Consider the following 16333-nt stretch of genomic DNA (forward strand, 5'->3'; position numbering starts at 1 on the left):
GTGAAGTAAACATCCCCTTTTGATTCGGTTCTTACATTATCTAGTAGTTTGTTAATTCTAATGTGAATATGCACGTGGACTTTCTCTTGTTCTAGGTGCAGGTGGCGTTACTAGTGCTACTACTTCCTAATTTACTTTATACACTGTGTGTAGATGCCAGCTGACAATTGACAGCTGGACTCAGAGGAGAAGGAGGGTAAGAGGAGGAGGTTGGCCAAACTGTCAAACTTCCTGAGCAACTCCTCTCACCAACCTATATGAGACTGTTAGGACTTTAGTTAGGTTCATTAGTCAAAGACTGCTGCATCCACAATATCCTTTGTCCCTACAGCAGTCAGACTCTTCAACACTAGCCAACCTTAGCAAAGCTGCTGAGTTTCCTCCACACCTAAAGGAACCACCCACACCCTCTGGAAAATATACACCAATCAGGCATAATATTGTGTAGGTCTCCCATGTGCCTCCAAGACAGTTGTGACTCATCAGAGAATGGACATGGGCCTTCTGAGGGTGTCCTGTGGTGTCTGGCAACAGAATGTTGTTAGTGCGGGCCTTTGGGTCCTATGGGTTAAAGGGAGGGGCCTCTGTGGATCAGGCTTGTTCCAGTACATCCCGCAGATACTTGATCAGTTATCTGCAGTTATTTGTGCTGTTTTTCATGTTTGAGTTGTTCCTAAACCGTCTTTGTGTGTGTGCCTGTGTCAGGCTTCATCCTGCTGGGGATGGCTGCTGCCACCAAGGAGTGTCATTGAATGCCATGTCCAAAAGTTTCCAAGCATAACATTGAATTGTCACAAGATGGTCAATGTTATTTACTTCTCCTGTTAAATTTCCCCTTGAGGATCAACAGTCTTATCTTAAATGTGTTGAAATGAGTCATGTACCACTCTGTGTATATTGCTGTTTGCTTTTGCTTTGTCTTCTGATTTTTTTTCTCTCCATAAAACACTATTATTATTAAGTGATCCTGCTAACCATTAAGTGATCTAAAAATGAAACGTGACTCATCAGTTGTCTCGATGTGACTGCATGTCTGCCAGAGTCAGTGCCCGAGTGGTTTACGTTACATGGACGCAGCAAAATGTTCAAAATGAATGAATATGAGTCTGAATATGCATGTGTCTAGTCGATGCATTTCTTTCTGCAGCACTGGGAACTTCCTGTGCTTAAGTATTGCTTTGTGTATGCCTCTTTATTACCTGACTATTGTGAGGGTGTTTTTCTTTCCGACGGTTGATTTTTGAAGTCATTTGTATGGGTTCACAGTAAGGTTTAATCCCGGAAAACGGGATTCCCGGGAAATCTGATCAAGACTATTTCCCGATTCCCGGGAAAGGTTATGACGGGAAACGGGAAATATATATTTATTTTTTGTTACACGTGCGCTTCTATTGTTGTCTTACGTTAACGTTGAATTCAGTGCAGCAGTAGGCTATAGCCAGAGCCCGTCTACGGAGAGCCTTCCCACTCTCTATTAAGTCCCATTGTAACGAATTTTGGTTGCAGTTCCACCAGATTTCCACTGGGGGCGATCGCCATGAGTGCAACATGAATGGGACTCTATGGAGCTAAACGGCTAAATGTGTCTCTTTCACACTCATTCCTTAACAAGGGTCCTTCTACGTTGTAATGATTGTGGGGAGAGACTGGTTTAATTATGTGCCCACTGTCCCTGTGTCTTGCTGGAGGCAGAGTAATGGAAGACACTTAAGATTCTGGCCATGTTTTCAAGGCTTCTAATGTATCAATGACTAACAAACAGGCGACAGTATGCAAAGCAGTGGCACAGAGAAAAATACATTTCTCTCACATTTTTCTCCCCTTCCGCTCCTTTCACTCTTCATCTCCTATTTTCTTATTATTTCCACACTTCTCTAGTTTCTTGCATCATCTGTTCCAATAAGTCACAAAGAATGAGTCATTTTCAGAACCAAACACAGAGGCACGATGTGACTTCTGATGTTCTTAAGTTTGTCTTGTATCTTTTTCAGTGTGGTTTCTTATGCGCTAGCATATAATTGATTTATTTTATGAATCACCGGTCTCCCACACAGTGGAGGAACTGTGTCCAACAATTTCAGCAATGGATGTTAAATATATGGAGCCTCAAAGGATCTGGTATTAAACATATGAATTAATAATCAATGAAAATTGAATTGTCATGTATAAATAATATGAAAATATACAAATAAAGCAAGAGCCAAAACCACGATTTAAAGCTTCAGATTACTGTGCTTTTCTTATATTCATGGAAATGTAACATTAACATTTTTATATTCTGATTGGACGATCTGCTTGCATTTAGTACTGCCCTGTTTTCCCAATTATTTAAATTACATCCTAAAATTGCTAATCACAAAAATCACAGTCCTCATGTTAACTAAAGCCCAGACCTAGCTGGCAGTGCTAACAAAGACACAAAGATTGTCGAACAACTTTGTTAAGCTAAGTCATAAAAGCTACAAACTATTAGTTACTATTATGTTTAGCAAACAGAAGCTAACTGGCTAATTTGGGGTGGCAGTTGAGCTTGCGAGCTACAGAAAGGCAAAGGCCATGTGGCTAACATGACCTTACCACGTTAAAGCCCAGAATGCACCAAAGCGCACCTAGTAGCAACATGTCACCTACGTGTGGAACAGAGGTTGCGCTAGACTTTTTCGTTGTCGGTCATTTTGACTGACAAGGTCATAAAAATTCCGTCATAATTTATTTTTACCCGTCACTTTAATTTTTAATTTTCTAAAATGATAATAAATACATATTCAATAGCATTTCCTTTTCATTAAAGTTTCATTAACTTTAAGTACTTTTTTCAGAACAGTATTTACTTTAAATGGTAACCAAAAAAAAAAAAAGAAAAAGAAAAGAAGAAGTTTCGGCTGCCGACACGTCTTGTCCGTACTCGGAACGGGACTGCTAGCGTAAACAGCTCTTGGATGGTACCGTAGGGTTGAAGTGCTTCGGTGGTATGCAAATTCCATTTTGGTAGCCGTTAGCTGCATAGACATAGACATATATACCGCGTATATGGTCTATGGAAGCTGTTCCCAAACTTTTTTGGCCGCGCACCCCCCCAACTGCGCTGACGCACCCCCAATGCCCCACACTTTAAAAAAAAAACAAAAAAAAAACGCAACAACCTTTTTTTATATCCATATTAGAGGCAGCATGTTTAAATATGCTCAAGTTACCAGAACACTTATATAACAAAATAATCACCATCACAACAACGCGCTCTCGCATTTGAATTAAACTGAAACACTTTAACATTTTCAATATAATGAAACAAAGTTACGCACAAGCTTCCACTTTTAAGAGCAAAGGGGATGGATGACAGGCTCAGACTCAGAGGCAGGAGGCAGTGTTAATTTTGACAGCAAATTTTGATTTAGTTTTAGTCATAGTCTTTTGACGAAAATATCATTTTAGTTTTAGTCATAATTTAGTCATTTAAATAATTTTAGTTTTAGTCTAGTTTTAGTCGACTAAAAATCTTAGGATTTTAATCAACTAAATATATAGTAATTTTAGTCGGCTAAAATATAAAGTGTTAACGGTAATCCATGTTTTTTAGATTAACTTGTATTTTTGAAGATAAAATAAAAAACATCTGTTATGGAATGGTATTAATGTTTAAATGTGCAATGCTTATTGTCATAGATTTCACTCATTCTATTTGAATAAACTGCTATGGCTAACATGCTAACATGCTGAGCTACAGCTCGTTAACGTAACCAGAGTTGCTAGTTATTGCACCTGACCAAATTCGATTTGGGCCTCAGTTGTATTGGCACTTGACAGGGGCGATTCTAGACCTAGAGCTTTACTGGGGCACAGGCCCCCAACTCCCAATACATTAAAAAAATAAATAAAAATAAAAATTAAATGTGTGCGCAATATGAAATAAATGGCTAGCCTACGGGTACAAGCTTCAAAATCATTATTGTCACTGTCATACTGTAGGCCAGGGATTCCCAAAGTGTGGTGCGCGCACCCCTGGGGGTGCGTGAACTGCCTCTAGGGGGTGCGCGAGATGAAAAATGCAATGGCGGAGAAGAAGTTATCTTCTTCTACGCACCGTATATGCGCAACTAACAGAGCCAGCTGCGCTGCACTTGAAAATCGTCAGATGGATCCTCATTTTTATATCTGTTCCTGAGCCTATGCTCTTTGTTATTTATGTTGTGGGTCTTGTGTAACTTTATTACAATTTAGTTAAAATTACTGGCGTTCTAATTTTATTTCCAAAACCGCTGTGTTATGATGACGTCGTTGTGTTAGCTCCACGGTCATTTACAGTTGCTGCAATTTTTGTTCAATTCGGCTGAAAATATTAGCCATATTTCCCCCAACTTATCTCCTTTCTGCCTCTGAGCCTGTCCTCATTCTCTTTGCTCTTAAAAGTGGAAGCTTGTGCGTAACTTTGTTTCATTATATTGTTATAAGAGTAGCGTGGCTCCTTTTAAGGGGGTAGTACAGTGTGCATGTGCGACCGTAACGTGTGTGTGGGTGGTAGAGCGAGAGTAGAGCGAGTGCGCCGGTGAATGGAAGTAACAGCGAGACGGGTGCGTCAGCGCGGTTGGGATATAGAAGGGGGTGCGCGGCCAAAAAAGTTTGGGAACCGCTGCTGTAGGCTATATTAAACCACTGGTAAAGATACAAGGATAGTGACAGGCTCGAGTCATTACTAAAGCAGGCACGGAGATGCGCTCATGAATGCCGTTTCCAGCGAGAGCAGCACTAGAATTTTACTGGGGCACTGGAGACTTTTACTAAGGCACGTGCCCCAGTGAATAAGGTCTAGTAACGCCCCTGGCACTTGATAAACCAAAACTAGCGAGGGTAGCAACTCTTAACAAACTTAAAACACTGAACAGCACATAGTAGATACCATAGACAGCCATGACATGCATTTTGGAGCTAACGAGCTAACTAGCTTACCTTCGTATGGATTTCAGGACAACTCGCTTGCAAGTGTCGCTTCAAGTTCGTTGTGTTTTTACCGGCGATAGTAGGTCCACACGGTTTGCAATGCGTCTTGTTTTCAGTAATGGTAAACTGGAAATGAGTCCATATATCTTGCCTCCGTTTTCTCCCCGGCTGTGACATATCGCGGTGTTAATAAAAAAACTGCGAGTGCAGGCTTATGATGACCCTTGTAGCAGTCTACCGACCATCAATGAGCGTCTTACCGCTCTCCAGAGTTTGTTCTGATTGGTTGTCTTTCCAAGTCGTCCTGATTGGATTTCATCCTTGTCAAATATTTTAGTCTCGTTTTTATTCGTTGACGAAAATGTCAGTAACTTTCGTCATAGTTTTAGTCTTTGAGCATATTTTTTATTTAGTTATCGTCTCGTTTTCGTCAGAGAAAAAAAGGTCATTGACTAAAACTATGACGAAAAATTTTCGTCAACGAAATTAACAATGGCAGGAGGAAGGAAATATGGATAACATTTTCAGCCGCATTAAACAAACATTGCAGCAATGACCGTACGTGGAGCTAACACAACCGCGTCATCATAACACAGCGGTTATGGAAATAAAATTAGAACGCCGGTAATTTGAATTAGATTGTAATAAAGTTACACACGACCCACAACATAAATAACAAAGAGGATAGGCTCAGGAACAGATTAAAAAAAAATAAAAATATCCATCTGACGATTTTCAAGTGCAGCGCAGCTGGCTCAGTTAGTTGCGCATATACGGTGCGTAGAAGAAGATAACTTCTTCTCCGCCATTGCATTTTGCATCTCGCCCACCCCCTAGAGGCAGTTCAGGCACCTCCAGGGGTGCGCGCACCACACTTTGGGAATCCCTGGTCTATGGTTAGTCGAGCTCTGACATGTGCATCAGTGTAATCAGTGTAATCAGTGTAATCAGTGTACCAGGAAATCGTGCACCGACAAAAGTTCCGTGATGTTTGGAACGCAAACTTCGATGAGAGACAAGAGCCAATAAGGTCACTCGCCACCATGTGGTCAGGGGTGTGAATTGCAATCTGTCAAAATGACGGACGGCCTTCAGATTTTTCTGTCATATTTAAAAAAAAAAAAACGGTCAATGACGGAAAATATTCGGTTAACGCGACCCCTGGTGTGGAACAACAAATTAACCAACTAGCATGTATGTTTTGTGCTTGCGTGAGAGGAAATAACTCACCATACCAGCAGGTGGCAGTAGTCTGCAGTAGTCATTAAAAAAGGGAGAGAGCTTGGACTAGTTAGGAAGCCACAAAGCAAAATGTTAGGTTTTTGGAATATTCAGATGATATGAACAAAAAGAGCCCACGTGTGCCCTCTTGACTTTGTTCTTTCTTTCGTCACTTTCACTTTTCTTCTCGTGCACTAGTTGGCTAAGCTGAACAGGCAGTGATCTCTCTCTTACCTATAAGCTCCGCCATGGGTTCAGCCCACTCAATCTGGCGAAAAGCCGCTGACAAGAGTCCGACTAGTGCAAATGATGAGAGACACACCAAGACAACAGGAGCACTGGCTGAAAACAGATGAAACAGATGTTTGACACTGGCCAACCTGAAGGGAAATTTGAAGGTATCTCATCAAAGCCAACAATGTCATCTTAGAGTATTGAGTGAGTACCATTTTCTGGGGAACATCGATGTCCGAGCAAGCTGTTGTTTATGTATTTCAGATGGTCAGTAGGTGAGTGCATTAATAGTAATTGAATAAACCGGACACATCAGGTTAACCCATGTTTTAGGTGGTCGCTCAATGCTCCTCAGACGTGGGCATACAGTAGATGGGACTGAACCCATGACCTCATTGTCCCAAAGCTGCTTCTCTAGCCATGAGTCCACAACCCCCTTACAAACAAATGGCAAGTTCAACCCATCACAGAGCCAAGCTATAGTGAGAGAAAAGCAAGCTGTATATTCACATATTACGCGCACTCCTCAAACAAACTGTGTAAAATTTTGCACTGCATAGAGAGTTATTGTCTGGTCCTATCACAGAGAGGCCGAGAAGACAGCTGCATCTTAGTCCCATTCAAGACACCACCCAGCACTGAAATCCTACTTGAATGACAAAATCCCATCTCTGTTTGACGCATGACTGTATCTGTCCACTGGTTAAGTCTTCAAATGATTTTTGACATTAGGCTATTATAAATACTTAGTGTTCTTCAAGGCTGGGAGAGATTTTATTTATTTTGACTCAAATATTTGTACTGTGTGCTATTCTTTATCCACATCAGACACTGAATGAAATGCAGCTTTCACATCTTCTCTGAAAAATAAAGCACTGAAAATTGTGTTAAATTATGCGTGTAAACTGAGATCAGACTGAGATTGACAGTGCAGCTAAACCAAAGTTGAAATGAGTCTCTATGTCAACAGACACTAGTGACTCAGTATTTCAGAGGCAAGACGCCTTCTGAGCAAGTTACCTCCCACACGATCAAGTCTCCATCTTGAAAGAAATGGAGATACTGAGGCATGAAATAGGACAACAGCTGCTGCATTGTCACCTTTGGCCCCCAGCTTTGAATTTCTTAGTGGTTCGGTTGCAGCTGAACTCGTGAGACAAACACAGAAAATTGCACAATAGCTAAACGTTTCTGTCCAAAAGTTCATTTTAAATGTATTGTTGTATTATTGTATCATACATGGGAATAGGGGTAAAGCCAGAATACGCAGAATTCGCCAGAATGCTGCTGCCATTTCATATGATGTACAAATATGTGCAAGTGTTAACTCTCACATGAGCTGCTTTTAACTCTTGGGACATTTTATTTTGAAAGTCCAGCCCTCTTTAGTCTTTACTTACTGTAAGTAGATGTGGGGTTTTATTCTGAAAATGCAACATACCCATTGACCCTAACTTTGGTCCCTGATGGGGGCTTTTTTTTGGAGTATTCTGGATTCAATAGAACCTGTTCACCTGTTCCTATTTGCATCTTGGAAATGCCATACTTTTGTTACTAAAGTTACTTTTTGCTACTTTTCGTTTCCTACGTTACTTACGTTAACTCTCAATGTTTCAGTTTAGTTTTTAATTAAATTCACCTCTATCTAATTCTGTCAATTTTCTGACAACTTTTTGCATTAAAATGCAGTGATATACAGATTGATTATGCAATTTGTGAACATATACATCTGTATTCATATACTGTATATCTCAACAATAAATTGATTTGATTGCTTGATTTGGGGTCTTCCTCTGTGGAGTTTGCACGTTCTCCCTGTGCGAATGTTCTCCGGCTTCCTACCACAATCCAAAGACATGAGTGTGCATGTGAGTGTGAACAGTTGTTTTTCTTTCTGTGCTTGATAATAAGAACAGACTTGGAACTGGTAAATAAGGCTGGGAGGACTAAAGATTACTCAAAGAGCAGACAACGTGAGGAATCACCTGAGCAAACTCTTAGCATCAGTCATTGGATTGACCGATCTGAAGAATGACAAAAGGAGCCATGGTATATATACGGAAAGATCTTGATAGGTAGACAAGCCTCAGGTGTTCAGGTTGATGAGCAACACCCACAAAGACATTTGGGTGGTTTCCAAGTCCAGGCATTAGCAGGCCATAAGCGGAGTTCATGCCTCTGCGGGACCAGACGGCGTAACCTACGCACGTAGCCGAAGCGAGCCATTTATACGTGTGCATTTGTCAGTCTGGCTCGCTCTGTTTTGCCAGTCGGGTTCATTTTTGTTTTTACTTCCTGCTTTCACTTTCAACAATGGCGACTGAAACTTTCACCAAAATTTTGCCAAAATTTTGAGTCATACAAATGTTTGTATCTCAGGACCTCATCAGTTAACCTTTCCTCAATGTCTCTGTTTCATCTTTATGGGAGGTTCACGTCAGGCTATGGCGTTAGGGTCTGTGTAGGGTCTGGGCTGTCGCCGTAGATATGGCGTCAAATTGACGCAGTAGCCCAAACTGCCTATAAGTCGTGAGTTTTAGGTGGGCACCACTGACATACGTAAGTAATAAAAACTTAAACTCCCCACCAGTCAGTTAGAACTGAAGAAACCCCTTGGATGAGTGATGAAACACCTTCAGAAAACCTATGTTTTAGCTTTGTTTAAGATATACAGTACCAAGACCTGGTACTTTTATGCTGAGTTTCTTCAAGGTTTCCATCATCCAACACATTCAGAACTTTGAGAACAAACCCAGTGACGTGACACAGACCTTGACTTTGGCTGCCTCCTGTATGCCGCTTTCTGCTCAAGAAAGTGACACAGGTGGGGGTAATGGCAATAGAGAAGAATGAAACAGATGTCGTTTGGTCACCTTAGCCCTGGCCCTTGGCTTTCTGAAGTGATGAGCCATGTTTGCAAGTATCAGAGCCAAGGGCACCTGCCTGCAAGGGAGTAAAAAAGGTATTATTTTTTTCCCCGTCTGCAGCTAAAGGAGACGTGCACAGAGAGGCTGCAGTGTTATTACGAGAACAGAATCATATGAAATAAATGTACAAGGTTTGGCTCTTCATTTTTGTCCCTTTTCACACTAAGAAAAGCTTGTTTCACACTCAGGAAATGAATGATAGGGAAATATTACCTGGGTAAAGAAATTAATAAGGGGATGGAAATGAGCCAGAACTTGCTATCAACCTTCTTATCTTTCCAAACCAATTGCATTAAAGAATTGCTCACTTCAGACATCCATCCAATAAAAACCCAGTAGACCGAAAGAAGCCTTTGGTGCTTATGTTATTTCAGTATCACGCTGGAATACATAATCAAACTGCAGGAAGAAATCTCCCGAGATTTTAGGGGTTAGTATATTCTGAGAGAATAATGCATTCTGCTGCGGCTTCCCAACGCACATTTTTCATCTAGCAACAGCACAGAATCCATATTGTCTGCAAAAAATAAAATAAAATGGAACACGGATCAGTCCCTGCTGTATCTTCAAAATAAACAATAAATCAGAAAGAACATTGTATATACACAACGACAGGCAATTGAATTCATATCTAATGTAACCAGGATCTGCATATTTATTCCAGGCTAAAAGGGTTAGGGTTAGGGTTAGTAGCAGAGCTAGGGGCAGCCAGCGACACAAAGCAGTAGGCTCTCTTGAATCCCCTATGGTGGGTGAAAAGACAACAAAATCTCTGTTACATTAAACAAACAAAATAAAGTTTGTGCCGACTAAAAATGGCAAAACTCGTGACGTGACAACTTATCAATAACATAACTTATCACTCCCCTTACCAAAACACAAACAATTGTGATTTCTACCGAATTTTTGTCAATAGATCAGAGAGCACAAAAAACACAACTTACCAATGACCAATGCTGAACTATACACATTTACCCCAAAATTTAAATTTAAAATAACTAACAAAAATTATAAGCTTGATACACTGAGCACCATAAAGTTTTGAGAATGTTACACTAGTAGTTTTCATTGTTAATGGCCGGGTTCCATCATTCGGATTCTTGATTCATTTTACCTTCACATGCACGAGTCATCCCAGGAAGACAGATATTAGGATGGACTCAATCTTTTTTTACAAAATGTTGTGTTTGCACAAAAAGAGCAACAGGCTACAAGTAATTTTCAATGGAAGCTGGCAATATGACACTGCCAACTAATGCCCAACACTTGTCACAGTGTGATGGGTGCACTACAAATCAAAGCTTCGGCTGGTTTCAACTTTCTTCAGCACTCCAATGACGTGTTAACCAACAGATAGCGGCACGATCACCACAAACGAGCGCTTTAGCAGCGGTTCAGTGGTGGATTGCCGACAATGTAGCTGGCCACGTTTGGCCTTTTCATGACTTTTGTCGGCCATGGTGTAGACACAGAATACGCATCTGCTAAAAGATGAATAAGGATATTTTCCATGACAAATAATTTCTTTGACATTTGAGGAACGGATATGAGGGACTTGAACTCATAACTCACCTAGTTCAAACTGAAGAGTTCAAAGGATCTGTTTGAAATATATTTATAAAAGATCCTTTATCCCTAACCAGTGGGTGATATTTGTTGCTGGGTATATACCATTTCAAACAACAAAATGTTATATCTTCCTGCATAATCTTCTATTTTCTTTAATGCACCGAGAACCTTCACAGACTTAATGCACTGTAAATAGATTCTTCTCTGCAGTGATAAAAATGGACATAACGGTGCCCCTCAGCGTTTGGTTGAACAGATGAGGAACAGGAGGTGTGGGTACGCATCCTCTGAGCCTCATTTCCACTACATATTCATTCTGCCTTACCAGCAGACAGCCTGCCTGAGAGCAGGCTTGAAATGAGAAGGGCTTCAATTTGCCAGTATCAATCACGCAATCGAATATTACAGTCCCAGCAATCAGTGCACTGATGTGCAAGCCTCTGTACGTAACATGTATGTAAACATGTGTGCGCATTTGCAAATTTGCCACAAATAACTTCAACAATTTCAGCAATTATGCATTTCTGTCATAACAAAATTCTGGCTGCAAGGAGGGATATGGACTTTTCTGCTATTCGGAGCTCATACAACTCTCATTGCAAAGCGGAAAATAAGCCCTCTTTTTAGCCCTCTGCGTATGCATTACACTGGATGCATGCTGCATCCCAATTTCAATTTCATATGTTTCAGTGCACTCCTGCGACGTTAGTATTGCAATCCTTCAGTTGGATCTTTGGCGTCACAAAAGCCGGATGTTTTTACAGTGGCATAACATCATGGCCCCCAGCCCAGTTTCTGAAACCCTTAGGAATTTTCATTCAACCAGCACAGGAAATAGCGAAAAAAACAAAATTTTGCACCAAATTACTTTTCTGTTTCTCTTTCATGTACCATGCTAGTTTTATCTCCCCAAGCCACAGTTATTTAAATGGAACAAAACTAGAGGAGAAGCTCACTCCTTGACTGAAATGCTCACAATTCAAAGATATGCCGCCTTGTGACAAGATCACAACATGTGTGGAAACTGCTGGCGCAGTGAAGCCTGTAGCTAAAACTCAATAGTTCTACATCTTGCACTAAAAGTAAGACCGTCTCAGAGAGGCAGGTGTAGCGTTTGATCTGCAGAGACCTTAAATACATTTTAAGTGCTCTTATTATTTCAAAGCACTGCGGGGAGTTCGTTGCTCGCAGAACAATGATGAATAGAATGATCAATTTGTTTGGGCTCCCACCTTGTGAGATTAACTTCAGGTTATTTATTTTTCTTTTATTTGGATTTCAACACCTTACTGCAATTAAGTTCAGACGTTTTTGGTGTCTGCAAGCAGCTCAGACACAATGGCACATCTGACTGAGGCTACATCGGTCAATGGTTTTTGCATTACTACTGAATCAAATGGCAATGAGAAAGCAGTTGCTTGTGATAGACCCACGGAGGATGACCACTGACTGTTTTATTTCTTTTTAGAGGAATCAAAGGTTGCTGTAGAGTGTCTATCAGCTGTGTGCTGTTAGTAAGTTGGCTTAAAAGTAAAGTCGGTGTAGAAGGGGATTTAAGTGCAATACCACTGACGGTCACTAGGGGCTGGCTCCAAAAGAAAAAATCTGGTTCCCAAGGACTCTATTCAAAAATCACCAAGAAATCATCACCATTATGAAATATAGAGTCATAAAGCTGCTGGTCTTGTTAGCTAAATTCACTTGTTCAATTTCTCCATTATTCCACGATTAAGCAGATATGGGACTGCAAAGAGAGGTTTTTCTTGCAGTGCTGGGCTTTATTGACATGTCTCATCTTGTGGTGCACAGTCAAATCCACCCCACACCAAGTTTCTTCCGCTCATCAAAATATGGTCACTTCTGTGAAGCTAATGCGAAAATGCAGTACCACTGATGGCCACTAGGTACGTGTACTGTAAAAATTGTCAATACCAAGTCAAATTTTTTTGCTGAAAGTTTGGTCTTTACTCTTGATGGAATTATTTGGCCCTTCAGCTATTAAATGCTATACTATCTTCACCAGGTAGTCCCTAACAGTCTACAGTGGGTTTGTAAAGCTTTTTTGCTAGGAACAGCTTCTCGCTATGGTGGAAATAAAAAGAGCTTAAACTTAATATAAAAATGTTAGTTGATACGTTACAATAAAAATATATTTTTTAGCTGCCTTAAAAGTCTCTCTCTGCGAGAAGCCAACCAAACATTTGAGATTTAATGAAAAGGAAAATGATTTCAAAGTTGCATTATTACCAGAGGACAATGAAATATGATTAGGAGACGTTTTCACTTGCCAAAAGAAACAATTAGTATCTTTAATAATTCTGTTAAAGTTGCTTTTCAAGCATTTGTTGGTGTACATTACCAAACCAAAGCACAACAGAAATATGAATATACTGTATATGAATTCTGTATGTACAGATGGAATCAACTCTACCATGATCAAAGTAAACACGTAATACATTAAATATATTTTCTTCTTTATAACTTAGTGATACAATCAGATCTCCTCACAAAGAGTTCCTTTTAGATACGACTGACTTGAGACTCAGAGTGTGCCTCAGATTGAAGATAGAGGAGATGTAACTAATAACTGACCACTAGTATATCCAGCAATAAATAGATTCAGCGTTTTTTGATAATAGCTTTTTGGGCATTCTGTGCACATGACAGTGGGATAGCTTAATGAAAGTAAAACAGTGCTACAGTATCATACAGCATGTACAGCTGGGAGGTGGCCACATCAACATGCATGTAGGCTGCAGGAACCCTCCATCGCCTCACCCTCTCTGCCTTCCCATCCTAATTCGATAGTAAACAACTCGTTAAAAGCACAAAACACTACTGAGATCGTAGTTTTACATTACAACCTATTTGGATCTGCTCTAGTAGCCTACTAGCGCCTTCTCGGTCGTTCTCCACTGGCATAATATCAGACAAACACTGCAAGGGAAAAAGGGTCATACCACAAGCCAGAGACAGAAATAAAAAAAAAAAATTCATAAAATGGCTTTTGCATTGCAAAGAATCCATTACTTTCAAGTCTATAGATTGGCTGTAGGGCGCAACTATTCCTTTTGATACAAGCGGCACAATAATGAGCATTCGCAGACAGGAACATTAAAAGATGCTGCTGGAGAGTGCTGGATGGAGCCATTGTCTCCGTCTCCTGTTGCTTTCAAACACATGGATGCCTTTTGAATTCTTCTGCGTGTGCGTGTTTTTATGCGTGTGTGTGTATGTATGAGAGTGCATGTGGGTGGGTGGGTTGATGCGCCAGTGTGTCTTTGTCCGTGTGACAGTGTAGGCAGTAGATGTGACATTCGGGATTTAGTTGCTAGTTGTTAGTCATAATCCACCAGGAAGCTGAGGAAACACACATACAGAGCAGAGAAGTTAGGTCACCTCACACGAGTATACCGTACGTATACCTTAGGGCAATTATGCGCAACATTTAAGAGTATGTTTTACATTTGATTAAGCATTTAATTTCAGTTACTTCCACTAGCTCAATAATTAATGTGCCAGAAATTTACATCATTAGAGATAGGGGGCAATTAAAAACAACAACAGCAAGAAAAGGAACACAGAACATGGGGGTCATAAAGTTGTGTGAACATTATTTTGCTATTTTCATCACATCTTTTTTAGGTCCAATAGACGCTTTAAATAGACGAGGCAGATAATGTTTAAACAGGTGTCCTCTCACTCACTTCAGCTATGAATGTTTTCATAGTGGTGAACAAAGTTTGTCTGTAAAAGGCATGCCGGCTGGTTGCAAGGCTCCTCCAGGAAAATATATGAAGGCATTGTCAAGTAGTGATGTTATATTTGCTATAGCTCTGCCCAGAATATCCTGCAGTGAATTTGACTGCGGTGAGCATGGGTGTGACTGACGTGCATGCAGAGGCTCATACATTTGCGTATGAGTGTAATTAAATGCACTCACATGCAAGGTGGGCAGTTAACCAACTCAAAAATGCAGCAACCACTGGATGCACCTCAGAGGTAAAAGCATTAATGTGTGCAATATGTGCAAATTAAAAAAAATAGAAAAAAAGCAGCAACAAACAAGCCTTACGTAGCCAGACTCAGTTCTTATTAGAATACGCGTTTGTCGACACAACATTTGAATTTTATTATTGGGCGTGTTTCAAGCGACGCAGAGAGAGAAAAACAAAACAAAAAAAACTTGCAATTAGTCCTACGGCCAATCTGAGGCATTTTGTTGTAAACAAACTCAACTCCACGGCGCTCAGAGGACATGCCTGACTACGTTGCTGTTTCTTTTCCGTCCTTCACCACATAAAGCCCATCCATATGATCTGACTGGCCATGCAGATCACTGCCGGGGCATCATCAGTTCCCAGTGGACTCCAGATCAACTTTCGGCTGCAAAGATTTTGTGGCCAGTGAAAGTGGAGCTAGCTTCCTCACTAGCAACAAACACACGTACGAAAATGATCTTTTCCCTCTCCGTTTTCGAGGGCATCGTTTCAAGAAATATCCGCGTCCACACAGGTCCGTTTCAGTACGACCGAAAACGCTACTTCATATTCCAGGCCTATAGGTGGCGCTGTTTCAGTTTCAGAAATTCACCAAAAACGGAGAGGAAGAGGCGGAGCATGCGCACAAATCTTGAGCGCTGTTTACAAATCGCCCGTTTTCAGAAAAGTGCGTTTTAGGGCTATGCGTTTACAGGATACGTGTGGACGATCGGCCAAAATGATGCAAAACTTCTGCGTTTCTGCGTTTTTGCGTTTCCGTGGACGGCCCCTCAAACAAACCTGCTGTAAAACTCTAAGAACAATTAGTAAGAAACATTTCCATCCAGTGCTTTTAGCCAACAAAGCAAGCAAACAAGTATATTTTAGCAGGAATCTACTCTGTCTGTTCATAATTTAATCCTGTTGTTTAAGTTTTCATGTGAAATTATCACGGTGAAGCAATTAACACCTACTAAGACTATGTTAAGCTTATTTTTCAACTTTGACTATGATATTTTTGTTCCGCTTGATACCTTCTTCATACCTGCTTTCTTAATTTGACTACTTCATGCCTGAAAACGTCAGCGAGCGCACAACACATCCGAGTCACAGATGTGGAAGTAAACAACCGTGTACAGTAACCTAGCAACGAGCACAGCCCGTGCGGCCCACACAGCTAAATCAGAGGCAGAAATAACAATGATTAACTGTACTGCTTTACGAAGTACATTAAGGGTGTCGTCTGCAATAAATTAACAAAATGTCAAGACAGCAGAGGAGTCATGATTGTAGCCTGGCCTGGAGGTGATTCATGCTACTCCGCTGCGTGCTGGCAAGTCACTGCCGAGTAAAATAAGATGCGTGTGCGTCACTTTGCCAAATATATAACCTTCCTATTTGGATTGTTCTGCGTATTAGAGTGTCTAAAGGAAGTAGGAAAGTAGCCTCATGTCTTTGGACAGACTA

General features: G+C 40.7%; 1 protein-coding gene across 1 annotated transcript in view; it reads right to left on the reverse strand.

The window, feature by feature from the left end:
- Window positions 1-13181: 13181 nt before the first annotated feature.
- necab3 (N-terminal EF-hand calcium binding protein 3) overlaps window positions 13182-16333 on the reverse strand; it is a gene marked incomplete at its 5' end in the record, with an annotated part of 36863 nt that continues 33711 nt past the window's right edge. The window contains one exon of the mRNA XM_084542732.1: window positions 13182-14246. Coding sequence (XP_084398858.1) covers window positions 14218-14246 — 29 coding nt within the window. The 3' untranslated portion in view covers window positions 13182-14217. The remainder of the gene's footprint in view (window positions 14247-16333) is intronic.

Source organism: Chelon labrosus, assembly GCF_963514085.1.
Source record: "Chelon labrosus genome assembly, chromosome: 4".
In the NCBI taxonomy this organism is placed as follows: Eukaryota; Metazoa; Chordata; class Actinopteri; order Mugiliformes; family Mugilidae; genus Chelon; species Chelon labrosus.